General features: G+C 58.9%; 1 protein-coding gene across 1 annotated transcript in view; it reads left to right on the top strand.

Moving 5' to 3' along the window:
• RPS6KA2 (ribosomal protein S6 kinase A2) overlaps window positions 1-24192 on the top strand; it is a 58777-nt gene extending 34585 nt beyond the window's left edge. Inside the window, exons 4-21 of the mRNA XM_087817746.1 lie at window positions 1661-1741; window positions 1942-2021; window positions 5081-5187; window positions 5580-5617; window positions 6546-6688; window positions 6807-6877; window positions 8304-8392; window positions 8977-9041; window positions 9215-9317; window positions 10922-11052; window positions 12067-12192; window positions 14218-14307; window positions 14741-14899; window positions 15382-15543; window positions 16324-16400; window positions 18024-18141; window positions 21882-22019; window positions 22795-24192. Of these exons, the coding sequence (XP_087673872.1) occupies window positions 1661-1741; window positions 1942-2021; window positions 5081-5187; window positions 5580-5617; window positions 6546-6688; window positions 6807-6877; window positions 8304-8392; window positions 8977-9041; window positions 9215-9317; window positions 10922-11052; window positions 12067-12192; window positions 14218-14307; window positions 14741-14899; window positions 15382-15543; window positions 16324-16400; window positions 18024-18141; window positions 21882-22019; window positions 22795-22920 (1904 nt within the window). The 3' untranslated portion in view covers window positions 22921-24192. The remainder of the gene's footprint in view (window positions 1-1660; window positions 1742-1941; window positions 2022-5080; window positions 5188-5579; window positions 5618-6545; window positions 6689-6806; window positions 6878-8303; window positions 8393-8976; window positions 9042-9214; window positions 9318-10921; window positions 11053-12066; window positions 12193-14217; window positions 14308-14740; window positions 14900-15381; window positions 15544-16323; window positions 16401-18023; window positions 18142-21881; window positions 22020-22794) is intronic.
• The last annotated feature ends 1843 nt before the right edge of the window (window positions 24193-26035 follow it).

Below are 26035 nucleotides of genomic sequence, written 5' to 3'. Positions count from 1 at the left end.
GCCCGAGTGTCCGCGCAACGGCTTGCTCAGAGAGGCTTCTTGTCGGACAGCGTTCGAAGGGACAGTCCCGTGGCCCGACGGTTCCTGACGCGCCCTCCCTTCGCTCCCACCTGTCTGCCGACCAGCCCGTCAGGCCTCCTCCTCAGCCTGTGCCTCTGAGCTGTCCTGCGTCACCTGCCCGTCACCTGCCCGTCACCTGCCCTCTCTCCCTTCAGGGTCCTTGGCCGGCATCCTCCGTATCTTTCATCAGTGACTGACTTCAGCTTTTGCTTGTTACCTGAAACCCTCTCTGCGGCGTCCACCAGGTGGCCCGTTGGAACCTGAAACGGGACGGCAGGCAATGGGAGATTCCTCTTCCCTGGCTCCCCGCGAACTGCCTGCCTTCCCGGGTTCTGTCCTGAGCTGCAGCGCTGGGGGGCAGGTACGGGAGCCCTCGGGCCTCCGCGGTGTTTCTCGTGCGGGGGAGCGTCCGATGGAGCCCCGCAGGTGCTGCAGGCGTTCCCCCTGGTGCGCAGCTGCGTCCTGCTTGATGACAGGCTCTCCTGTTTCATTGCGTCATAAACTGCTTTTGGAGAACGAGGGGGTGAAGTGTGTGTTGATAAAGGTGCCTCAGGACTTCTTAAGTGACACGGAGTGGCACCCAGAGACCCCCTTCTCTTACCCACCCCACCCAGGCCCCGCCTCCAGCTTCTCTTCAGGGGTGGCCATGGACCCTCCCAACAGACGAGCCGCTGGCCTCAGAAGGCCTGCCAGACCCCCAGCGGTCCCCCTGGGGTGGGCGTGGAGCACCCGCCTTTCTCTTCCACGAGCCTCAGTTGCTTCTCTTGTAAAACAGCAGCGTGGAGCCACGTGCTCCCCACGGCCCCGCGAGCTATAAGGGCGTCTCCTCAGTCCGGCCAGAGGGAGGACCCACCCTGTCACCGGGGGCGCTCCCTTCCGAGGCTGAATTACACTCCATGGTACGGATGACCCTCCTGTTGCTCATCCACGCACCTGTGGACGGCCACGGGGGCCATGGTGAATAGCGCTGCTGTGCAGGTGGGTGTGCAAGTGCCTGTTAGGGTCCCTTGCACACCTAATTCAAATGCGCCGGGAACATGCCAGGAGGGGTGGGCCATTCTGTTCCCAAAACAGAGAGTAACGGAGCGTTCTGGCCAGACACCCGTGACCGTGATGGCGTCCTGGGTTGGAAAGCCCGCTGTCAGCGACACGGGGGCGGACTTGAGTCTGGGGTGGACGTTAGGCGATACTGTGGGATGAGAGGGAACGTCCTCAGGGACAACCGTCCGTTGGTTGTAAGGGGCCGTCCTTATTCCCAGAGGTGCGCCTGAGGGTCCTGGTGGCAGCCACTTACTGTCAGGTTTCTGGCTAAAGGCTGTGTGTGCCTGCGTGTGTGTGTGTGCATGTGTGTGCGTGTGTGTGTGCGTGTGCGCACGCCTGTGTGCACGTGTGCACGTGTGTGTGCACGTGCGTGCGTGTGTGCATGTTGGATCTATTGGAGGGTTTAGGGATGATCATTATCCTACTATTTCAACTTTTGTTCATGTTTAAAATTTTTTGTAGCAGAAGTTTGGGGAAACTATTCGCATCAGTGTTTCTATTCTGTGTCCCTAGAACCCTGATTCCTGCTCCTGAAATCCTTCGTTTTTGTGTTCTGCAGTTCGCGACCGAGTCAGGTCGAAGATGGAGAGAGACATCTTGGCAGAAGTGAATCACCCCTTCATTGTGAAGCTCCATTATGGTAAATGCAGTAAAAATAAAATATAAAATCACCTGCTGTGGGGAGGACCCAGGGCAGCTTTCCCCAAATCACAGGGCCCAGGGTCACAGACCGCACAGGATTGTATGAGCCTGAGACTGAGCCCGAGGGCACGGTGTCCACTCCAGGGGCCAGGGGACCGTGAGGACAGGGACTGCTGACCACTCACTCTCCCTCCACAGCCTTTCAGACGGAAGGGAAGCTCTACCTGATCCTGGACTTCCTGCGGGGCGGGGACCTCTTCTCCCGGCTCTCCAAAGAGGTAACGACCCCCTCCAGCCCTCCAGGGGGGCAGGCTGCCAGCTTCTGTCTGGGATTCGAGGGACAAAGGGGGATGGAGAGTGCACACCTATATATGTGCATGTGTGTGCTCTGTGTGTGTGCATGTGTACGTGTGTGCGTGTGTGTTCTGTGTGTGTATTTGTGTGTGTGTCTGTATCTTCAGAAAGTAATATAAGTTGCATCTGGAAGACCCCTGTGGTCCTTGAAAGACCTTGAAAGACTGAATCTTCCAATGATCCCCACGAAGCTCTAGAACCTCCCCTGCACTCTGTTTACTGCCCCGAGTGGAACAGGTGGACCCAGGAGGCTGGTCTGTGGTGACAGTGGGGAGAGACTCTCACATCTCACTGTCCAAGGCAGGACCGTGCTATTAACACGCTGAGCACTCCTCCGGGGAGCAGCCTCAGGAACACCTAATCGCGTCTCCACGACCCCGGCCGCGCCTAGCCCAGGGTTCTCCTCGGCCTCACAGGAGCCCAGAGTGTTACTAGTGCCCCATGCAGGCCCCCGGCCCCACCTGCCTCGAGGAGCTCCCAGCCACACTCTGCCCACAGCGGCGACGCTGGGCTCTCGATCCAGAGCCCGTGTGACAGTCCTTTGTGGAGACAGTGATGAAGGCCCAGCTCGTGTTGATGATCCTTAGAGCAGCCTGGTGTCACGGGGATGTACTGGGCGTAACGTGGGCTCCAGCTGCCCTCCCCTCTTCCCCTGCACTCTTGTATCAGGAGGTCCCTCCATCTTGCATGAGCCCCTGAAAAGAATGATAGGTCAGGTGGGACAGGCGTGGGGGTCCCAGGGGCCTCGGCCTGCTGTGTCCCTTCATTTCCTGACAGCCCCCCAGGCAGCGGCACTGGGACATACTGGGCTGCTGCAGCCTGGAGCTGGAGAACCAGATCGAAGTTCTGGTAAAAGCCCGTTCAGAGCAGGTGTCTGGTGCCTTCTGGGGCAGGTGTCTGACCCTTCATCTGCCACCTCCCCCCCCAGCTTGTGCCCGCTTTTCCAAGGCGCAGAATCATTGCATCTGCCAGGTTCTCGTCTGATGTCCATTTATTCGTTCCCTTCCCCTCTCATCTCCAGGGAATCAGGCCTCTTTGGGTTTGGTTTTGTTCAGCATCTTGTGTGACACACCCTGTTCGTCGTCCTGACCAAAAAGGCAACAACAATTAGCAAAAAGCCCTATGTCGCCTCACAGCAGGGACACGTGACTCCATAGGACCCTTTATTTCTGAGGAGAGGCGAGGTTGTCAAGCGAGGGCAGAGCAGACTCTCGGGGTTCACGGGAACACGAGGAAGGGCTTCCCTTGCTGTCGTCTGGCGTGTCCGCTGCGCACTGGTCACTGCGCGGACGGCCTTCAGGGACCCCCGTGCCCGGGGGTTTCATTCCTGGGAGGCACGCCTTGTCCTGTGTACTTGGGACCCCATGAGACGAGCCTGGAGAGCTGGCCTGGTGGAGGAGGCGGGGCCCCTCTGAGCGCCAAGCTGCAGACCCACCTGGTGCTCATACCCAGGTGCAGAGGCTGGGGCAGGAGGACTCGGCTGCCCGGCTGGCGTGCGGGAGCCGTGAACATGTTCGACACCTTGCTGGCCGCCTCTTTCGAGCCAGAACTCACCTGTGCAGGCGGCTACTTTTCCATCGCGACTGGTCAGCAAAGTGTTTAAAATCACTTAAATGAATGCATGTGCAGGCACAGTTATCTCGTGACTGGTCAGCAGTGTTTGGACACGAAAACATGTGCATACTCGTGACCGGTCAGCAGTTTAGGAAAGAAACACCCAGCCAGGAATGGCATTGGCTGAACACGGAAGACAGAGCAGGAGATCCCCGAGGCCGGAGGGAAGGTGGCAGCACCAGACGTGCCCGCAGGACTGCGGGCCTGGGTCCCTGCCCCTGTACGAGCCTGGCTCGGTCACCTTGCCGTCCCCGAGGTGCTCGTACATGAGCTCACGCTTACCAGGGAACCTGGAGTGGGTTTCACGTGTCTGCCTGCAGGGAGAATTGTGGACTTCTCGCCTCTGGGACACTGATTTCCATGGGGAATGTGAACAGTGGTTTCTGATAACACTCCGGCTCCCTAAAAGGTGGCCACAGAAAGTATGTGCTACTTCTGACAGCCGCTGCGGATGGGGGATGTCCGTATGAGACGATGACCTTGACGTGGTGCGTGACTTTCTAGCCTGAATCAGGGTGCCTGAGTCGTGGACCCTGACACCCACGTGTCCCCTGTCCCACTGCCCCAGGCTTGGGGCGCCCCCCCCACGACACTACCCCACGTGTGTGTCATCCTTGGTAGAGCCCATCCCCACTGGGTAGACAGCAGCTGCCAGTTGGCATAAATCCAGGTGAAGGTGTCAGGTGAGAGGGAGAAGTGAGTTCCAAGCCTGTTTTTAATAGCTCCTGTCAGACTCAGTTTTGTGTTAAATCTTACAAATTCACATCAGAAGCACTTAGATTAAAATGCAGTCCCAGCTCTGGCTAGTATGGCTCACTGGTTAGAGCATCAGCCCTCGCACTGAAGGGTCTCGGGTTTGATTCCCGGTCAAGGACACACACCTCGGTTGCAGGTTCCGTCCCCGGTGGGCCACGTGCAGGAGGCATCCAATCGCTGTGTCTCACATCAATGTTTCTCTCCCCGCCCCCTCTTGAAGGTCCTTTTCTCTCTGAAAATCAATGGAAAAAATATCCTTAGGTGGGGATTAACAACAACAACAGAAAAAGTAAACCCAGAAAAACACTCCAGAGCTGGGTGACCTGTGGGGCCTGAAGGACCCGAGGACAGGAGGCTCCAGGTGCCCCACTCACAAGGCCAATGGCACGTTTGTAGGACGTGCTCTCTGCCTTCCCTGACCTTCAAACTATAAATAGGACTCCTGTTTCCACCGCACCAGCCAGCAGCGCACTGTCCGGCCTGGGGGTGACCGTGCAGAGCAGGACCGACCCGAGTGTGTACTTCGTGGGCTGAGTCACCGTCTCTCTGGCAGCGTCTTTAAAACAAACCAGCCCCCGGTCAGCTCACGGCCTCGCTCTCTCCCGCTCGCCAGGTCATGTTCACGGAGGAGGACGTCAAGTTCTACCTGGCCGAGCTGGCCCTGGCTCTAGACCACCTGCACGGCCTGGGGATCATCTACAGAGACCTGAAGCCCGAGAAGTAAGTGGGCGCAGCGGGGCGCGGCCCCACGCCCTGTCCTGCTGGTCCCCCGGTGGCGCCTGCTCCGTGTTCCTTTCTCTGAGGTCTCACCAGGAGGTCAAAAGGATCTTTCTAGGGAAAAATAGTGACGTGTAATTGCAGGGCTGGAGAAAATAGGTCCTGTTGTCAATTAAAGTGAGTGAGGAATTAATCCCGAAAGCTGCTCATTTCTGGGCAGAGATCAGGTGTCACTGAAAAGAAAAGATTAAAACAGGATAAACTTTCACCTTAATTATATGCTGGGCGGCAGGCAAGGCCCGTGTGGAGCCTGCGCCCCACGCAGCCCTGGGTCCCTGGGCGACGTGCCCCGCATGCGGCCGCTGACAGAGCCTCTGTTCTCTCCCTGCCCGCAGCATCCTCCTGGACGAAGAGGGCCACATTAAGATCACAGGTGTGTAAGCGACACCGGCTCCCCCGGGCCCTCGCCTCCCGCTGCAGCTGCGACCTCGCCGGCTGTGGCTGGATTTCCCGTAGCCGTGGCTTAGTTGTGTTGCGGGGGGTGTCCTGAATGCTACGGTGTCCCAGGTTGTCCCTCCTTCCCTTCTCTCCTGCTGACCTGAGGCCCTCTCGCTCCGTCCCTGCCGACTGAGCATCGCGGGTGTTTGGTTCAGGAGTTTTAGTGGCCCTCGCGGGTCTCGGGACAAATGTCCGTGATCTCACTCCAGTGGGGTCCTGGCCCCGACTTCCCTTCCCGCCTTTGTTTCTGAGGGACCCCCCTCCCCGTGGACACCAAGTGTAGTCAAATTCAATACACACCCTCTAGTCCCACGGCCCCCGTCGGTGTCCCAGTCGCCTTGATGCTGTTCCTGTTAACACACGTGGTGACTTAGAACAACACGGACTTGTCACCTCACAGTTCCAGAGGCCGGAGGCCCAAGTGGATCTCACGGGGCTAAGATCCAGGTGTCATCAGGCTGACTCCTTTCCAAGGGCCCCGGGGAGCATCCGTTTCCTCGCCTCCACCAGCCCCTAGGACCCACCGCGTCCGTTGGCCGGACACAAATTACAAACAACCCCCCGAACACCGGGGTGCAAAGCAAGTCACTTAGGCAGCAGTGAGCAAGCCCACGGGGGGTGTGAGGTTCTCGCTGCCCCGCGTGGTCCTGGAAGGAGGTGATGGCACCTGTTTTCATAGGTGATGAAACTAGAGGTGCTCTAAACTTAGCCCCACGTGTGCACCGTGTCCTTCACCCGCGAGTGTTTGAACACGGGCGTCGCAGGAGGCAGCCGTGTGCTCGGTCCCAGCTGCCCGCCTGTGGGCCTGAAGCCACTCGTTGCGCCCCTCAAAGACTCAGTGCCGGGTGCTGTTGTACCTTCAGATTTCGGGCTGAGTAAGGAGGCCATCGACCACGACAAGCGAGCCTACTCCTTCTGCGGGACCATCGAGTACATGGCGCCCGAGGTGGTGAACCGGCGGGGACACACGCAGAGCGCCGACTGGTGGTCCTTCGGCGTGCTCATGGTGAGGGCCGGGTCCGCGTCGGCCTCGCGCCTGTCCCGGGACAGGACGGGCACTGCCGGAACCTTCTCGGCCGCTGGGTCCCTGGGTCTGAACTCGCCCCCCCGCTCTGTGTCTGCAGTTCGAGATGCTCACGGGGTCCCTGCCGTTCCAGGGGAAGGACAGGAAGGAGACCATGGCCCTCATCCTCAAGTGAGTAGAAGCGCCTGCCGTGGGGACCCCCCACACCTGTCAGCACCTTCTGACATGAAGAGCCCCAGTTTTGGAAACCGGGGCCGTTAAGTAGGTGCTGGGGGTAATGATAACCGCGCGGGTGAAGGGGATGGCCAGCCCTGGGGGCCACTGGGAGTTCTGCGGGACTCTCCAGCCTAGACAGGGTTGCCCACCAGAAAAGACTCTCTGAGGACCAATAGTGGGTTTGGGGGATGTGATGACTGACAGGTTGCGAGGGGCGGAGGACTCGGGCGCGGGGTTTCCTTCCCGCCCCCCGTCGGCCCCGTGGGTGCAGGTGCCCGAGCCCGCCTGCCCCGGGCAGGCGCCTGCTGCCGTGTGACTGAGTGCAAACAGTGTGAGTCAGTTACCACACTGATGGGTTTTGCCCTTAGAGTCCCCAACAGAAGTCTCACCCCAGTGCCTCCTGCGGTGGCATCTTCAATGTGCCCAAGGCCCCTGTGACGGGACGTCGGGCGAGCTCCAGGGGGAGAGTCCTGGGCTCACCTCGTGGATGACATGTAGCCCGGCCCCTCGTTTCTGAGTGACCACCTCGGCTCCTTTTCATCTCAAGGGGGAAAGATCTGCACTTTCTGTAAAGCTGGACTAGTTCCCTCCAGAAAACCCTGGGTGTGGGCTCGTGACCGGCCCCTGGGAGTGACAGCATTTCTGAGGGCAGCTCCCAGCTGTGGTCCCAGGTCCCCGGGGCTGAGACCCCCATCAGGGCGTGCGAGGCCCTCCTTCCCCCGGCCCCCGAGGAGATTCCCGAGGTGGGAGCATCGCCGCTGTTCTCGCCAAAGCCCTCTTGCTGCCGCTTTGGAAATCACAGTCACCTTCCATTTAGAAAGTCCTTGTGTTCATGAGATGGCTGTGGCTTCTTTTCAGTGGCTTTATTGTTTTAAAGAAATTATTAAATAGCTATTATAACGTTTTCTCAGTTTTAATTTCTAATATGGCGACATCACAGGTACAACCCACATAAACAAAAACCCTTTGTTGCTCTCACAAACCTCACAGCGCAAAAGGGCCTAAGACACCCTGGCTGCTGTAGCCCAGTGGTTAGAGCGTCGGCCCAAAAACCGAAGGGTCACGGGTTCAATTCCTGGTCAAGGGCACACACCTGGGTTGCAGGTTCAATCCATGGCCCGGTCAGGGTTGCCTGCAAGAGGCAAGCAATAAATGTGCCTCTCTCACGTCGATGTCTCTCCCCCCCTTCCCTCCCTCCCACTCTCTCTGAAAATCAGTGGAAATACATCCTCGGGTGAGAGTTAGCAACAACAACCAAGGGCCTAAGACCCGAAAATTAGGGCGCTGCTGGAGCGGACTTGTCTGTTAGCGCGGTTGGGCCGGGACAGAGGGCGGGCTGTGGTCCCCAGGCCGCCTCTGACTCTCGCCTGACTCTGCCCAGGGCCAAGCTGGGGATGCCGCAGTTCCTCAGCCCCGAGGCGCAGAGCCTGCTGAGAGCCCTCTTCAAGCGGAACCCGGTCAACCGGCTGGGTAAGCGCCCGGGCCCGGCCCCACCCCGGCGACAGCGAGGGGCCCACAGGGCCACCTGCCCCCTGCTCTGCTCCAGCTCCACCGTCTCCCGAGGTCACGACGGGGGTGGGGTCAGGATGCCGTTGCCTGCGTCCGAGCCCCAAGGACACGAGGGCCCACGAGGTCCAAATGCACAGCCACTGCCCACGTGGTGCGAGCTCTTTCCTAAAGGTCACTGTTTTTACACAAAGTGGTGGCACTTTTTTCTACCTGTGTCACCTCCTTATTTTTGTAACTAAAACTAAGGACAGAGCCATTGAGAGGCTGCTTCTAGTTTAATTCCTTTTAACTTAAGACACCTCGGCAAACGTTAATACCAAGGTGTGCATGCGGGTCACCTACATACTAACTCATTTCCATAGTGATTCTTTTTTTAAAGCAGTGAAATTGTCATTTATTTTATCTAACTCATCCATAGTAACTCTACGGGGGGTTCCCACAGTGGTCTTTAGGGTCTTTGTCCCTCCCGCATGTCACTGGGCAGGTGGGACCCCCAGCTCACACAGCCGCCGGAGTCAGGCCCCGGCCTGTGCTCTGTCCTGCAGGTGCCGGCAGTGATGGCGTGGAGGAGATCAAACGCCACCCTTTCTTCGTCACCACAGACTGGAACGTGAGTGGCCCCGTGGTCCCCGCTGCACACAGGGATGGGGTGGCAGGGCCGGGGGCACACCCGCCGCTCGGCTCTCACCGGAGGTTGCCGGGGACCCGTCGCCCGCATGGGCGCCCAGGAGCCTCCGGAGCCGGCCGGCGTCTCACGGGCTCGGCCCTGTCTCGCCCCCGCAGAAGCTGTACCGAAGGGAAATCAAGCCACCCTTCAAGCCCGCGGTGGGCCGGCCCGAGGACACCTTCCACTTCGACCCCGAGTTCACGGCCCGGACGCCCACAGGTGGGTGCCCGCGGCACCGCCCACCTCTCGGGCCGGCGCGAGCAGCAGGCGTTCCTCCGGCTCCCCGGCGGCCTTCCCTGCACACGGGATTCAGCGTTACTTTCACGTCGGACTAAGAGAGTCGTGGACACGGCGCCTTCCCGTGCTGTCTAGAAACGGGGTCTTCACGCCTCGTGAATTCTGCAGTCGATTTTACTTAAAGTTGATTTGTTACCCCACACGGTTTGCCTTGAGGCAGGTGGTAACGGGAGCACTGAGGACGCGGAAGAATCGCCTTCTCTCTGGTTATGTATTGATAAGAGGGTAGGATTTTCTCAGCCCGCGAGCCGGGCGCCGGCTGGGTTGAGGGAAACAGCAGCAGCGGGCGGACAGGCCTGGCCGGGGGCCCTGGATGCCGCGTGGCGGATTCCTGCAGTGCCTCACAGCCTTTCCTTTTTATTCAAGTCAGTGCTAAAGACAGCATGCAGCCCCGGTCGCGTGTCATCTGCCCGTCGAGGATTTAAAACCCGTTAAACGTTGAGCGCACGTCAGAAAGTACCCGCGGGGTCCGCAGAGATCGCTGCGCTTAGCTTTAGATTTCCTTTTATCCGGCTCCTATCTTTGCTCTTCTGTGGGAACTGCCCTAAAAGGCAGCAGCCCCGGGGTGACTAGAAAGCGTTTTTAATGCTGTTGAAGCTACTTGTGCCACCGTCGCTGACCATCCAGCCACGCGGATCGAGCGTCGGCCGTTAACCTTTAACGACCGGCCGAGCGTGGGCAGGTTGCTGGGAGCCGCAGTAGCCTCCTCGGTCCCTGCGGGGAGAGGGGCCCGGCAGCTAGTGCTCATCTGGCTACAAGTTTCCAGCCGCTGATGGAATTGTCGCGGCTGGAGTTGGCAGGGCTGTACCCCCCCCGAGTGCCCTGCAGAGCAGAGCGGGGGCACTGCGGACCCCGCAGGCTGGGGCGCGTGGCACAGGGCGGGTCCTTTACCCCCAGGCTTCAGTCTCCGCACGAGGTTGAACCTCGAAACGCAGAACTGGCTCCCTGTGCCCGAGGTGCCCAGTGGCCCTTTGTCTGCAGCGGGCGGGGTGGAGAGCTCTCCGTTCTGGGTAGATTGTCCTTAGGAATAGTTGGTGCGGCCCGGGCCCGTTTGGCTCAGTGGCTGAAACCTTGGCCCGTGGACTGAAGGGTCTCACGTTCGATTACGGCCAGGGACGTGAACCTCGGGCGAGGCTCCATCCCCGACCCGTCAGGGCGAGTGCGGGAGGCGTGTGTCTCTCCCGTCGATGTTCCTCTCCCTCCCTCTGTTTCTCTTCCAGTCAGTGGAAAAAATATCCTTGGGTAAGGATTTAAAAAAGAGAAAGGAGTAGTTAGTGCATTGTGATCAATGATTATCCGGTGTTTGTTCTGAGTATTTTTGCCATTAAAAAAATCAAACCTCTGGCACCACCCAGGATAAAGTGTAGCCCCACACAGTTCCCATCTCCAGCCCGTTGATCGCCTCCAGCACCGGCACTCTCACTACACTGCACACACGACACAGACTTGACCCCCACACCCGCGCACCACGGTCCCCACAGCCCCTCTGCTCCCCCGGACCCTGACTTCTCTCCTGTTACCTGCAGACTCGCCGGGCGTCCCCCCCAGCGCCAACGCTCACCATCTGTTCAGAGGCTTCAGTTTCGTGGCCTCCAACCTGGTGCAGGAGCCCTTGCAGCAGGACCTGCACAAAGCCGCCGTTCACCCCATCGTGCAGGTAACCCTCCCCCATTCTGTGGGAACCCGCGCGCCCACCTCTTGGCGCCTGTGGGTCGGTCAGAGGGCTCTGTCGCCAGCGTCGCGACCAGCTCAGCTTGGGCCATCGCCGCTGAGGCAGGTGCTGTTCGTCCTGACTCCTCTGGCCTCGCGGCGTCACTGCGCGCTGGCCGTGGCATCTGGCCGTGGCTCTTGCCCCCGCTTTGCACTCAGCCTAAGAAAGGGAAAGAGCCCCGAGCTGAGGGTCATGTGGTGTGCTGTGGCCGGAGCCCTCGGGGGCGTCTGTGCTGTGGGGAGCCCAGCCAGGACCCCAGGAGAGCGGTTCCGTGTGTGGGAGCCACTTCCCTGCGTGAAATGTTCCTGTGGGAGGTCAGGGAAGGGGCATTGTTATAGCGTTTTCCACCTTATAAAATCTAACCAGACGTGGAGAACTCTAAGAGGAATCATGATGAAGTTTTATCTAAGAGCCCAGTCGGGGTGGATTGGATGGCATGGATTTCATATTTCTTTCCCCATGACCTTTTGGAAACTTGGCATGTCCTAATGGACACTGGCTGTGACGGTGCACCCTGGTCTGGGTGCTTTCTGTCCCCGCTAAGTAGGTGGGCAGAGGCTTTGTAGGGACAGAAGCAGGTGGCCACTGGGACATCATGGGGTCAGATTTCCAGTTAGGTGTTGACATGCAGACACGCGCTCTGGATGCAGCGTCAGAGCTCCCGCCCTGGGCCTCCTGGGGCTCCTGGGCTCCGTCCCCTCCCTTCCAGATCCTCACTCAGTGTGTCAGGGAACGTGGCTGGTCAGCCGACAGTGCACTACGGCGTCGACGGTGGTCATAGCTCGAGAGGCGAGGGAGGCCGGGATTTAGATCGGGAGCCACGGCTCACGCTCCACGGCTTCTGTCAGAGGGCCCTGCCCCCTCTGGCCTCCACGTCGGGGGCGCACAGTCTGGACCCCCCACCCTGTGCCCGCGCTCGGTGCCTGCCGAGAGCTCTGAGGCGCCCTCCTCCCTCTCCAGCAGCTGCACGGGAACAACATCCACTTCACCGACGGCTATGAGATCAAGGAGGACATCGGGGTGGGCTCCTACTCCGTGTGCAAGCGGTGTGTACACAGAGCCACTGACGCGGAGTACGCCGTGAAGGTAAGGCCGTGCGCGCGGGGCGGTGCCGTGTGTGGGCGCCGGGACGCTGCAGCTGTGTGCCCGGCCTGCAGGCCCCGCTCGCCTGCCCCGGCCCCTTCACCTTTCCGAGCTCCCACGCAGTGGAGCCCATTTGCTTTGACATTGGGTCACCCATCTGAACACTATTTTGCTAATCATGAATATTTTCAGTTCTACTCAGCATGTAGGTACTGCCCCCCTTTACAGAGAATCCACACTGGAGTGACAGCTTTGGGCACCCCGTATTTGGGAAAGTAGAGCTGGGGACGGGCATAGCGATTGGCAAAGGAAGGGACGGGGGAAGGAAGGAGGAAAGGTAGATACAGTCCCCAAAAATCAAGTCAAAGAAATAAAGACAAGAGCAAATGGGTCATGTCCGCAACGGCTGAAGCTGGTGGTTTCACTGGCCACCATCAAGGACAGTAAATAGTAACAATTATCTATAATCCAATTTGTCCCTCTCCACAAAGTAGCTTCAGCTTCTGTCATTGTTGCAAGATTAAGTATTTGATCTGGAAATACAAAGTATCGGTTTCCGGGGTTTTCCGGCTGGTGAGGTGGATTATGGCCGGTTACCTGCTGCGTCGCGATCTGCCTTAGGGGGGAGCAGGAGCTGTGCATTCTGTCCAAGCTGCTCGACTCCACCCCCGCCCACGAAGCTGAACTGGACCCCGAGCAGCCAGGTCCAGCCCAGGCCCGCTCTGGCTTACCCCAGGTGTGTGGCCTGTGGCGCTGCTCGTGGTCTTCAGAGAACATCTGGGGACAGATGTAACCAGAAGCAGCCGTGTGGACGGCGTAGTGCCACCCGCTGTGATTTTCCTGAGCTCTGAAACCTGGCTCAGAGCGATGACCCGGTGAGGCGGCCCGGTCCCTCCCAGCTCACCCGCGCTCTGCTGCCCTTCACGGAAACAGGTTTTTCCAGAGGTGTATCCCCGGGAACGGCATGCGTGTCCCCTGGGACATCTGCCCAGTGTCCCCACACTGACCCCGAGGGAGTGCTCACCTGCCAGACGAGAGACCAGCCCCGAAAACTCACAGCCCTTGGTTCAGCTCAGGTTAGGAATTCATGGCCTTTTACAAATTTATCTTGAATTCCTCAAACAAAGCAAGCACATCTAAATGTGGAGGAACAGTGAATCGGTGAGTCCCGCTGACGGCGTCGCCACGGCCAGCCTGTCCAGTGGGCACACGAAGGAGAGGTTGGAGGAGGGAGACTCAGCGCGAATTTTAGTTCAATCCTGGGGAGGACTGGGGGGCACCACCGTGAAGGACGCTGCTGTGTCCCAAGGTCACAGTGGGGAACCCGCCGGTGTCCCGGGCCGCTCGCGGCTGCAGCCCGGGCACGTGGTCGACTAATCCTAGGCTCTGGATTATCTTCACTCTTCCTCGGGAGGGTGGGAAGGAGGCCGCTGTCGTCCATCCAGATGCCGTCCACGCAGATGTGAGGACGGCGACCCGCCTCCTGCCTCAGGGGACTTTGTTCACACTCTGAGCCGTGTTTTGCACACGCTTCATACGCTGACTTAGCGTCATGGAGTTTCCTCCTGTGTAGGCCACGACTCACAGGATCCCCTTAGTTTGTGGGGCGACTGGCAGCAGCCCCCACTGCCTCCAGTGAGCGCAAAGAAACGGGCCTGTTGCTCGGCCATGGCGACCCCGCCCGCCCGGGGACGGCGCTGCTCTGAGCCCCATCGGCCCCCGCCGGCCTCTGAAACAGCCCCGGTGACGCGGGCCTGGCGTGTCTCCCTCGTGTTCCCATCCGAAGCTCACGGAGACGCCCTCTGAACTCAGCTTTGCTAAATCGCCGTCACTCGGTCCCCGGAGACCTTGTGATACGTCAAAATCAGCGTCTGAGGGCCGCCGGGTGCCGCGGGGAGAGCGGGTCGCCGTGAACTCCTGGGCAGCCGCGAGCTTTGCGGGACAGGAGCCGAGCCGGCGGGAGGGGCGCGGAGAGGGTCCCGGCCGCAGGCGCCTCGGGAGCCCCACGGCCACGCCTGTCTGTTCCAGATCATCGACAAGAGCAGGCGAGACCCCTCGGAGGAGATCGAGATCCTGCTGCGGTATGGCCAGCACCCCAACATCATCACCCTCAAGGACGTAAGTGTCTCCCCGCAGCCGCGGCCAGGCTGCCGCCTGCGTCTCTCCAACGGGCGCCGAATCGCCAGCTTTCCGCACGGTCCACCGACCGCACGTGGCGCCCGAGCGCGTGCCCACGCGGGCTCCTGCCCCGCGCCCCCAGAAATGCGCAGCAGCTGGTCTGCCTGACCTGCGTGCGGGTCATCCATTCACCTCCCCCCCCCACCCCCGTCCTTCCAAATCCCATAGCGGAAAAGGGGGGAAGGTGACCGATGAGAGCTCCGGTCCAGGCGGGCACCTGCGCTCCGCTGTCATTCCTGAGTATCCCCAAACACGCAGGTGGGGCCCCGGTGGGCGAGGCCGGGGATGCAGCTCCGGGTGCAGAGCGCCAGCGCCCCCCCCCCCGGGGGGCTGTTAGCGGCCCTGACCCGCCCGCGCTCCTCCCGGCCCCCAGGTCTACGACGACGGGAAGTTCGTGTACCTGGTGACGGAGCTGATGCGGGGCGGCGAGCTCCTGGACCGCATCCTGCGGCAGAGGTACTTCTCGGAGCGGGAGGCCAGCGATGTGCTGTGCACCATCGCCAAGACCATGGACTACCTGCACTCCCAGGGGGTGAGCGCCGGGGCCCCTCCGCACAGGCACGGCCGGCTTTCAGGGCGGCTGCGCCCCGGCCACCGCGTCATCCCCGTCACTGTCATCCCTGGCACCGCGTCCCTCACTGGTGGCCGACGCCTACCCCGCGGACGCGGCGGGCGTGGGGAGAATATTCGCCCTCGGAAACCTTTACATTCACGTCACCTGAACTCACCGCATCCCCTTTCTCTCCTGCCCCCTACGCTGTCCCCTCGGCTCGCGCAGCGTCGCATTTATTCCTTGAGATACTCACTCGCCCTGGGGTGAGCCGTCTCCTCAGGCCGAGTGTCAGGAGGGGTGGGCCCCTCACTGCAGCACCCAGGCTGAGCTGCTTCTGCTGTGGGACCCGCTCGGAGCAAACGGTTCCCGAACGAACCCGCCGCCCTGAGCCCCGGCCCTCCCGCTCCGCCCCCCCCACCCCGTCCTGGGCTCCCACCGAGGCGGGTCCTCCCGCCCTGCAGGTGGTGCACCGCGACCTGAAGCCGAGCAACATACTGTACATGGACGAGTCCGGGAACCCCGAGTCCATCCGGATCTGCGACTTCGGGTTCGCCAAGCAGCTGCGTGCGGAGAACGGACTGCTGATGACGCCCTGCTACACGGCCAACTTCGTGGCGCCGGAGGTGAGAGGGCTCCGGCCGGCAGGGGACTGGGCGGGGCGGCCTCGCGGGTCGTTTCAGCCCTCACGTCGGGGAACAGATGTGAGTCAGAAAGGTTCGGCCGCCAACCCTGCTCGCACGCAACGCAGTCGATCGCTTTGGTCGCTCTCTGCCCGCGGCGCACGGCGGCCGAGGGGGGGCACCCAGGCGGCCGGATGGAGCGACCGGGTGGGGTCCGGCCGCACGGTGGAATATTACCCGGCCTTGGAAAGGAGGGAGGTCCTGTCCCACGCCGCGGCACCGGTGCCCCTGAGGACAGTGTGAAGTGAGGTCCGCCGGACACAGAGGGATAGATGCCCACGCCTGGAGGAGCCAGGTTTACAGAGACGGAGGGGACGCTGGTGCCGGGCTGGGCCGGCCGTGGGGCCTGAGTGCTGGACGGGGCAGAATTGGAAGCTCCGGAGACGACGGGGGTGACGGCGGCACGGCTGTGGGGGTGCTCAATGCCCCTCTCAGAGTGGTTGAGATGGTCCACGTTATGCCCGTCTCGCCGTGATCACGCCCTTCTGCCTTAGAAGCTGAACGCTTCCTTCCCGCTCCGTCCCGTCTCCGGCAGGAGCCTGGGCTCCCCGCGTGTGCTGCCCTTTGGGGAGCCCTACTGGGAACACCGGAGCGGCTCTGCCTTAGCAGACGGCATCCCCTGCTCCCCGCCCTGCCGGCGTCACCGTCCCACGGGCACAACGCGCCTCCGTGACCTTGAGCCTTCCTCGCCGGGCGCTCACTGGCTGCTGTCTTTCCCGCCAGGTGCTGAAGCGGCAGGGCTACGACGCAGCCTGCGACGTCTGGAGCCTGGGGATCCTGCTCTACACCATGCTGGCGGGGTAACGCAGGCCCCGAGGGGCCGCCCGAGGGCCGCTTCCCGCGGGGCTGGGGCTCGGGCGTGGGCGGATCTCAGGCCTCCCAGCCCCTCTCGGGAGAGCTGGGAACAGGACAGGGAAGGCAGCCCTGCCTTTGCTTTGGGCGGCATCTGCAGAGTTAGGGAACGTGGGCTGCACAGCTGGGCTCCCCCACAGAACGCCCAGGCCGCTGGTTCCGGCGCCCGCATTCCCTAAAAACCTCGAACACCGGCTCCTCAAAGTCATCCTCCTGAGCCAGGACGCGCCCATAAAAGTCATGGTCGAACAGCCTCTTGAAGGAGGCGGCCACTGATGTGCTGGGACCGACTCCCACGGCCCTGAGACCTGCGTGGACCGGTTTCCTGGGACGAGGCCCCCGTGTCAGAGGAAGCGGGTCGTGTGTCCCCCAGGCGCTCGCTGCCGGGCTGACTCCTGGCCTCCACTGGCCTCACCTCCCTCAGTCTCAATGAGGGGAAACACAGGTGGCATTTGAGGCTCCTTCCAACCATGAGGGTCTAGAATTTTTAAAAATCCCTCTGCTTCCCAATGTCTTGTTTAGTTTTAAATATGTTTTTACTCATTTTAGAGAGAGAGGGAGGGAGAGAAACATCGACGAGAGAGAGTCATTGATCGGCTGCCTCCTGCACGCCCCTCACTGGGCATGGAGCCCGCAACCCCGTCTTGTGCCCTGACTGGGAATCGAACCCTGACCTCCTGGTTCATAGGCCGATGCTCAGCCACTGAGCCACACAGGCCGGGCCAATGTTTTTAAGTCTATTAAATGCTCAAGTGGAGGGCACATCCAGTCCTGTTCACTGTAGCGAAATGGACAAAATACCCTAGTAGAATGGATGGGAATGGCCCGCTGTCTCTGTGGCCTTACTGAGGTATTTATAATAAATCCGTAGTTAGTGCTGACCACGAGAGGAGAGCAGCGTGACCTCCTGGCGTCACACTGGGTCCCCATGTGGCTCCTCCGATGCTCACGCTGCTGCTCCCTAAGCTGGGGCCACAGCCTCACCGTGAGAACCACACGTAATCCCCCCAACGTGTGTGCCCACGGGCCCCGGGCACAGTAAGCGAGGCAGAATGAGCGCCCCTCTCGCTCTCGTGGTGGGTCACATACTTTCTGCGTGTTTGCAGTGTCACGGCTGAGACGGACCCCTGTGAGCACACGATTCTGCCCGTTTTGCAAGCTCAAAAGTTAACTTATCAAAGATCCCAGAGTGGGCGATAGATCAGCCAGGCTCAGGTCTCAGGCTCCCATCCATGATGTCACGCCGTCACCATGGAAACCGAGCCACAAGGCAGACCACTGCTACACACTGTCACCGGGGAAGCCCGAAACGGTCCAGAAAGCTCGTTTTGGGTCCACCTCATTTTGGGTCCACCGAGCTTTGCTCACTTGCTCTGTCGACCCCCAGCAGTGACCACGTAAGGACAATGGGCGGAGCATTTAGAAATGAATGGTTTATCCGTAATCCTCGATTGGGAGCAAAATGGGGAAGAAAAGGCTGTTTTTAACAACAAAGAGGCTGCATTCCGTTGTGGACTTCATTTACGTTTATAAAGTGGAAGGTCATCGCCCTAAATCCTCTCATCACACAGATTCACCCCCTTTGCAAACGGGCCAGACGATACTCCCGAGGAGATCCTGGCGCGGATCGGCAGTGGGAAGTACGCCCTCTCGGGCGGGAACTGGGACTCCGTCTCCGAGGCGGCCAAGGTGAGCCCACTGCCCATGCTGTTCCTTAGGTCGGAGCCTCGCTCGCAACCATCTTATCTGTGACAGAGCCGGAGGACCCCTTTCCTATCAACAGTACAGATAATTTATCCTCAAGATTTTTTTTTAAAGCTGCTCAGCTAAAAAAAAATTGGGGGCAAAAATATTTTATAGCACTTTTCACATTTTCTACAGTCTTGGTATAGCAGAACCAATAAGATGTATATGTATGTACAGAGGGGCAGAGACTGAGAGAGAGGTTTATTTTTTAAAATTGGCTTACATGATTGTGGAGGCTGGTAAGCCCCAAATCTACAAAGTAGGTGACAGGCTGGAGGCTCAGGGGAGAGTAGATGTTGTAGCTCTACTCCAAAGGCCACCTGCCAGCGGAATTCCCTGTTCCTCAAGGAGCTCAGTCTTTTTTCTCTTAAGAACGTTAACTGATTGGATGTGGCCCACCCACACTATGGAGGGTAATCTGCTTTACTCATAATCAGTTGATTTAAATGTTAACCTCATCTAAGAAATACATCTAGAAATACAGAAACTTCTAGACTGGTGTTTGACCAAACACCTGGTTACCACAGCCTAACCAAGTTGACACCTAAAATTAACCACCACACTGTTAGTGATGTTGCCAAAGGATTGCCCAACTGATGACAGAATGACTGAGCAGAGCACCGGTCCGGAGGTGCATCTCTGTTACTTTAGATACTTTGCATCTGGGCTTCTCTGCAGCTGCCCTGTTTGTGACCATCCTGTTTCTTCTGTTCATCAGACTTGGTCTTTTTTAGTTGACATCATCAAATTTCTCTCTAATGAAATAGTAAGTTAGAATCCAAGCACTAGTAAGAAGCAGCACCAATATTCTATTTCCTGTGCTACTGTAAAGTGACTGGAAGAAGAGAAGAAGATCTGGGGTTCTGACTCCAACTCTGCCATCACCATCACTGCGTGACCTCCTACAGTGATGGTGGAGGAGATGGTGGAGGAGATGGTGGGGATGGTGGGGATGGTGGGGATGGTAGAGATGGTGGAGGAGATGGTGGAGATGGTGGGGATGGTGGGGATGGTGGAGATGGTGGAGGAGATGGTGGGGATGGTGGAGATGGTGGACATGGTGGGGGGGTGGGGATGTTGGAGATGGTGGGGATGGTGGAGGAGATGGTGGGGATGGTGGGGATGGTGGAGATGGTGGAGGAGATGGTGGAGATGGTGGAGGAGATGGTGGAGATGGTGGAGGAGATGGTGGAGATGGTGGAGGAGATGGTGGGAATGGTGGAGATGGTGGACATGGTGGGGGGGGTGGGGATGTTGGAGATGGTGGGGATGGTGGAGGAGATGGTGGGGATGGTGGGGATGGTGGAGATAGTGGAGGAGATGGTGGAGATGGTGGAGGAGATGGTGGAGATGGTGGAGGAGATGGTGGGGATGGTGGAGATGGTGGAGGAGATGGTGGGAATGGTGAAGATGGTGGGGATGGTGGGGATGGTGAAGATGGTGGAGGAGATGGTGGAGATGGTGGAGATGGTGGAGGAGATGGTGGGGATGGTGGAGATGGTGGAGGAGATGGTGGGGATGGTGAAGATGGTGGGGATGGTGGGGATGGTGGGGATGGTGGAGGAGATGGTGGGGATGGAGATGGTGGGGATAGTGGAGGAGATGGTGGGGATGGTAGAGATAGTGGAGATGGTGGGGATGGTGGGGATGATGGAGGAGATGGTGGAGATGGTGGAGGAGATGGTGGGGATGGTAGAGATAGTGGAGATGGTGGGGATGATGGAGGAGATGGTGGAGATGGTGGGGATGGTGGAGATGGTGGAGGAGATGGAGGAGATGGTGGGGATGATGGAGGAGATGGAGGAGATGGTGGGGATGGTGGAGATAGTGGGGATGGTGGAGATGGTGGAGGAGATGGAGGAGATGGTGAAGATGGTGGGGATAGTGGAGGAGATGGTGGTGGTCATGGAGGAGGTGATGGCAGAGGTGATGGTAGCTGGCCCTTAGTGACCCTGACTCTCCCAGTGCTCCCTTCTATCTGTACTGTCTCACATGAGTATGGAATTCTCTCAGTTCAGGACTTGGATGCTGATGGTTTCTTTGGGGCATGATCTCCGAAGCAGGGGCCGGGGGCAGGGAGACGATGTTGGGAAAGGAGTAGAGTTGAGTGCAGGATGCATTACCGAGCCCACAGCTGCAGACAGAGCACTTCCCTGCTGCCAGGACCTCGCCGACTTCTTCCTGCCCCCTCACCGCCACGTCCTCTCCTCCTCCAGTCCCCAGTGCCTTTCCCCACCTCTGTGCTTACCACACAATGCAGCCTCCGATCCTCCAGAAACAGGCAGAGCCTACAGACTCATTTGCTTTTACTTTACCCACCTTCTGAATGTACAAGAACATCATTCTTTACCATGGAATCTTGAGCACGACGATGTAGGTGTCTCTGCTTCCATTTCCATCACACGTGGATATGAGAACAGTACCTCCAGGAGGTGTTTGTTCAAGAAGTTACGGAGATGAATGTCATATGTTAAAAGGCATCGGGTTTTTCTGTGGGGAAAGGGTGTTGTTGTAGTACATAGCATTTCCTTGTGGTGTTTTATGGCCAGAAATTCTGCTGAGTAATTCCGCTTTGTATTGTGCACACACTCTAGTTCATTCACTTTGTTTGAAGTGTGGAGGGACACGGGCTAGTGAGAAAGCCCGGATTCTCATCCCGGTCCTCCTCGGGCACTTAGTTAATGACTATAAACATCAGCATCTTTATCTGTACAACAGGGAAAGTACATTCACCTCTTTCCCCCAAGGACGATCCTGGGGACTCACAAGAACAGGTGCACGAATGCTGTGCAAGTGGAAATCACAGTAACTACCTGTGTGGGCACGTGTGTACATGTAACACAACATGTACCTGTAATGTGGAGCTCTGTGTTTAACCAGCTTTAGGAGTTTTATTATCACTTTACAATCAAATAATCAAATCATGTCGATGGGACAGGAGCCTGTGGGACATGTGTGATGGTTACTGGTTGTCAGTTCCACGGTTGGCAATTATTTGTAGCAAATATTTGTGGGCAATCCTGATACAAATGTAGCTACATACATTGTTGTGAAATGGTTCATTATCTGTGGGACATTCCTTATTTCAGCTTCTGATTTGGGAGGATGACATCTTTACTGAAACAGTATTTCAGGAACATACATGCGCCATTGAACATCCCCACATCTGATTTCCCTGTAGACATAACGTCTTTAACACAATATAAACCTGTGACGGTTAAAACTTAAAAACCAATCACATACTTATAAACCTGAGAATAAATATCTCACCTCAAAATGCATAGAATCACTCTAAGAACAACAGTTAGGTTTTGCCCTACAAAGGAGAGAGGAATTTTGCTGGGGAGGCTCAGTTAGCAGCACAGCTCACCCCTTCTGGTCCTGCCTCCGACCTTCCTCTCCTGCCTCTGACCTTCCTCTCCTGCCTCCGACCTTCCTCTCCTGCCTCCGACCTTCCTCTCCTGCCTCCGACCTTCCTTTCCTGCCTCTGGCCTTCCTCTCCTTCCTCCTACCTTCCTCTCCTGCCTCCGACCTTCCTCTCCTGCCTCCGACCTTCCTCTCCGGCCTTTGACCTTCCTCTCCTGCCTCCGACCTTCCTCTCCTGCCTCCAACCTTCCTCTCCTGCCTCTGACCTTCCTCTCCGGCCTTTGACCTTCCTCTCTGGCCTTTGACCTTCCCCGCAGGACGTGGTATCCAAGATGCTCCATGTGGACCCGCACCAGCGCCTGACTGCTGTTCAGGTCCTGAAACACCCGTGGATTGTGAACAGAGAGTACCTGTCCCAGAATCAGCTCAGCAGACAGGATGTCCACCTGGTGAAGGTATGTGCAGGCCTCATGAGAGCAAAATGGAGGGATTGGGGGACCCAGAAAAGGTTCTGTGAAGCCTCCCCATTAACCCAGAGAATCACCTGTGCAGGAAGGGGGCTGACTGCAGGCCCGATGGGAATCCCACATGTACTTACTTGCACATGTCATCACATACACGTGATCACACGCAGGACACTGAGTAAGTTACAGGCTCTGTTAACATTCTGGCAGATTCAGTGTGTGTGTATGCGTGTGTGTGTTATGTGTGAGTGTATGTGAGTGTGTGAGTGTGTGTGTATGTGTGTGTGTGTTATGTGTGAGTATATGTGTGAGTGTGTGCATGTGTGTGTGTATATGTGTGAGTGTATATGTGAGTGAGTGCGTGCGTGCGTGTGTGTGTATATGTTACGTGTGAGTGTGTGAGTGTGTGTGTATATGTTATGTGTGAGTGTATGTGCGTGTATGTGTGTGCGTGTGCCCACGCAACAGAGAGAAAAGGAGAGAGACAAAGACCGAGAGAAAGGACTGCCCCCCAGCCGGAAGTGGGGTGGTTGACCTCAGCCTGGGCTGGAGAGTGTGAAATATTTACCCCACATCGCAGCAGAGCTCAGATTGGCCTGGGGTGCCAGGTGGACACAGGGACAGGACCCTGGGTCACTGTGGAGCTCGGTGTCCCACAGCGGCCTTGTCTCCCCGAACACGTGGGGGAAACTGAGGCCAGAGAGGCCCTGCTGCTGGCCCCAGCAGAGTGGTGGCACTGCAGTCACCAGCCCCCCTTGTTTTGCAGGGCGCGATGGCCGCCACCTACTTGGCTCTGAACCGGACGCCGCAGGCCCCACGGCTGGAGCCGGTGCTGGCGTCGGGCCTGGCGCAGCGCAGGGGCATGAAGAGACTCACGTCCACGCGCTTGTAGCGGCGGGACTCCAGGCGCTCGGCCGGCGGGCCCCCTCCTGGGCCCGGCCCAGGCGGTGCTGGGTGACTCCAGGTGCCTCCGCTGGGCCCGCGTCCTCTGGTTCAGCCCGACGGTCCGACCGTGACCTCCTAATGCCTCGCTCTGCCGACCTCGCACCTGCTTCCCCAGCAAGCCGCATGGACTCCAGTCACAGTGGTCACTCTGGTCACCGCAGTCACCTCGCCGAAGGCCTGCGGTTCCTGCCAGCTCCGTAGGCCGTTTACCACCACGGCCCCTGTTCATCGGACAGATATTTCCCAGCAACAAAGCTCTCACGCCTCAGATCTGCAACGCGTGGTCCCGGTCATGCAGGAGGGAGCAGGTTACGGCTGCGCCTCCTCGGGAGGGTCCAGCTTCGGGGTCCCGGGGTTGCCCCCGGCTGGAGGATGACAGAGGGCACAGGACTCGAGGAGCAGAGCCCAGCCCCCTGAAGATGACCCAAAGAGCCCTTGTCTCCTTGCCCGGCGTGTTTGACGGGGGTGCAGGCGGTGTCCTCTGCGGCAGATCTGAGCCTGAGGGGCCCCCAGAACCGGCCTGTGCTCTGCCTTGGTACCACTTTTCACGAGGACCTCGCATCCCGGGAAGGAGCCAGCAGGAGCCTGTGCTGCAGTCCCTTGTCCCGAGGCCCTGTGTCCCCCCCAGCTCTGGATGGCAGTTCCCCCTGGCGCTGGGCGTCCACTGTCTGAGGGCCTGGCCGGCCAAGGCCTTGCTTCCCCACAGCAGTGGGTTTTCTCACCTTGTTCCCCTCCCGTCCCCGAGAAACTGACCCCCAGGACCCCGAGCCCAGTCCTCTGTGTCGCCCCACTGGGGACGGGAGGGGACGGCGGGGGGACGGGGGCAGCACTGGCAGGTGGTGGGGCACTTTGTGGAGCCGTGCTGTGTTCTGTGTTTGTGTCTGTTTTTGCTGGCGTTCAGCGACGGTCAGCGTGTCCCCGGGACGTGCACACGGGCGCTGCGGGCCGCCCACCAGCTGTGCGCTCCTTTGTTAAATAAAATCGTAACAGGCGTGGCCCCCTGCCCAGGTCTGGAGGGGACAGTGCCTGTGCCCTTCAGGCTCCTCCAGGTGCCCCCAAACCAAGGAGCCACCCACCTACCGGGCTGGAGGACTGTCACTCACCGCTCGTCCGTCTGTCCCTCGCCACTTAGTCTGTCTGCCCTCTGCCTCAGATGGGGCTGCAGGAGCACCCGCTGGTCACAGCCAGGTTCTCCATAAAAAGACAATATTTTATTGTTTCTCTTGTCCCTCAATCTCAACTCCCTCTAGTACCTGATGCACACGCACACGCACTCACTCTCACACACACATGCACACACACGCATGCACACGCACGCACACTCACTCACACAGACGCACATGCACATGTGCTGTCTTCCGAAAAATCACTCCTCAGCTCGGTCTGTGACTTTCAGACCTTAGAACGTGAACTTAATGATTCCACAGGTATTTTTTCTCAGAGAACCACAGGACATACAGGTGGGGACAGACTTGTGCCCCTTGTTCCCACAGAGCCCGGCCAGGCAGTTCTTTCCTCAGGAGAACATGCTTCCCCGAGGCTCAAGTGACTTCTGCCCACAATAGATTTGCTTAGGTCTGAATCACTTCACTTATTATTAGAAACAGGAAACACAAGAGCGCCCGCAGGCCAGGTTTTGCCCTCCTGGACACAGACCGAAGCCCTGTTTCAGGTTTGCTGCTCAGCCCCCCGCTGCCCACCTGCCCTCGGCCTGGCTTGTCTGCCCGGGGCTGTCCCCAAGCTGTGAAGGAGGGACCCAGGGCTGGGAGATCTGAGAGGTGGCCCAGCCGGGTCTGTGTCTGTTACGTGGTGAGTGCAGCCCCGAAGGGACCCCCCAGGCTCCCATCGCCCTGCTCTGCTGAATCCAAAACACCTCCAGGTCCTCACCCTCACCTAGAGCGAAGTGAGGAGTCAGCCTAGAGAAGCGGTGATCCCACCTTGGAAACTGAGCTTCCAGAAGTCTTAGAGAAGTAGCAGGGCCACAGTTGGAGAGGGGATGACCGGTTATTAGGGTCCTCACCGCGCCTGTGTGGACTCCCGGCGCTCGGGGAGGCTCCCGGATTCGCACAGATGTCAGAATTCACAAGCCCCTGCTCACACATGGCCACGCCCCTGGGTCATAAACCCCCAGAATCTGTCCTGAGAAACCCACGCTGGACCTCGGGCCCCTAGCCCACCACCACACAGACCCTTCACAACACCCTCTAGGGTGTCACCCCCGCCGGGCGCCCCTCGGTGTGAAGTTTTTCGCAGATGCCACCCTCGGTCCGCGGTGTCGCCCTCTCCTCGGCTGGATTGTCTGTGTTTTGATCGGCTTCGTGTGTGTCGATGTTTGGAAGGCTGTTTGCTTTCTGAGTGATAACTTGTCGACCAGTGTTGTTCACTAAACGGTGTTGTTCCCGAGGCCGCCTGCGGGGACTGTCCCAGTCCTTTGCTGGGTCCCCAGCGCATGGCGGCCAACTGCACTGCGTTGGCTCCCGCGAGCCCATGTCCTTCACCTCGGCCAGGACCATAAAGACAGTGGAGCAGGGTCCTGAGCGTGAGGCAGACAGGTGACTGCAGTGCAGCCTCCCGAGCTCAGGCGTCCGGGGAAGGGACAGGAACCCTCCAGGCTCGTGGTCCCCGCTCAGAGCGCGCTTTGTGCCCAAGCCCTGGCCCTGCACTTTGTCCACGAGCCGAGTTCTGTTTACGGGCCTTTCTGTCCCCGCTGCGGTTTGTGTTTGAGATGGCGGCCCCTGTACAGGTATTTATTACGCTTTCCAGACTTTCTGAATAGATTTTTTTAAATAAACACGGGTTTTATGAAGTGTGATATTTTTCTAGCATCGTGTCTTGGCCTTTCTGTACTGTTGCCAGTAATGGCCTGCAGGTGAGCTCCTACCTAACACCCCGACTTCCGGCTGCTGTCACCTCCGCTGCCACGAGGTGGCGCGTCGCGGGGGAGGTGGCCGAGGGCCGCCAGCTCCCCACTGAGAGCGTGTGTGCGCAGTGCATGTGAGCGTGTACACGTGTGTGTGCGCTCCATGCAGGGCCTGGCTTTGTCATGGGACACGTCAGCTGCC

Source organism: Miniopterus natalensis, chromosome 5, assembly GCF_054644295.1.
Source record: "Miniopterus natalensis isolate mMinNat1 chromosome 5, mMinNat1.hap1, whole genome shotgun sequence".
NCBI lineage: Eukaryota > Metazoa > Chordata > Mammalia > Chiroptera > Miniopteridae > Miniopterus > Miniopterus natalensis.
This window is presented reverse-complemented; position numbering and strand designations above follow the sequence as displayed.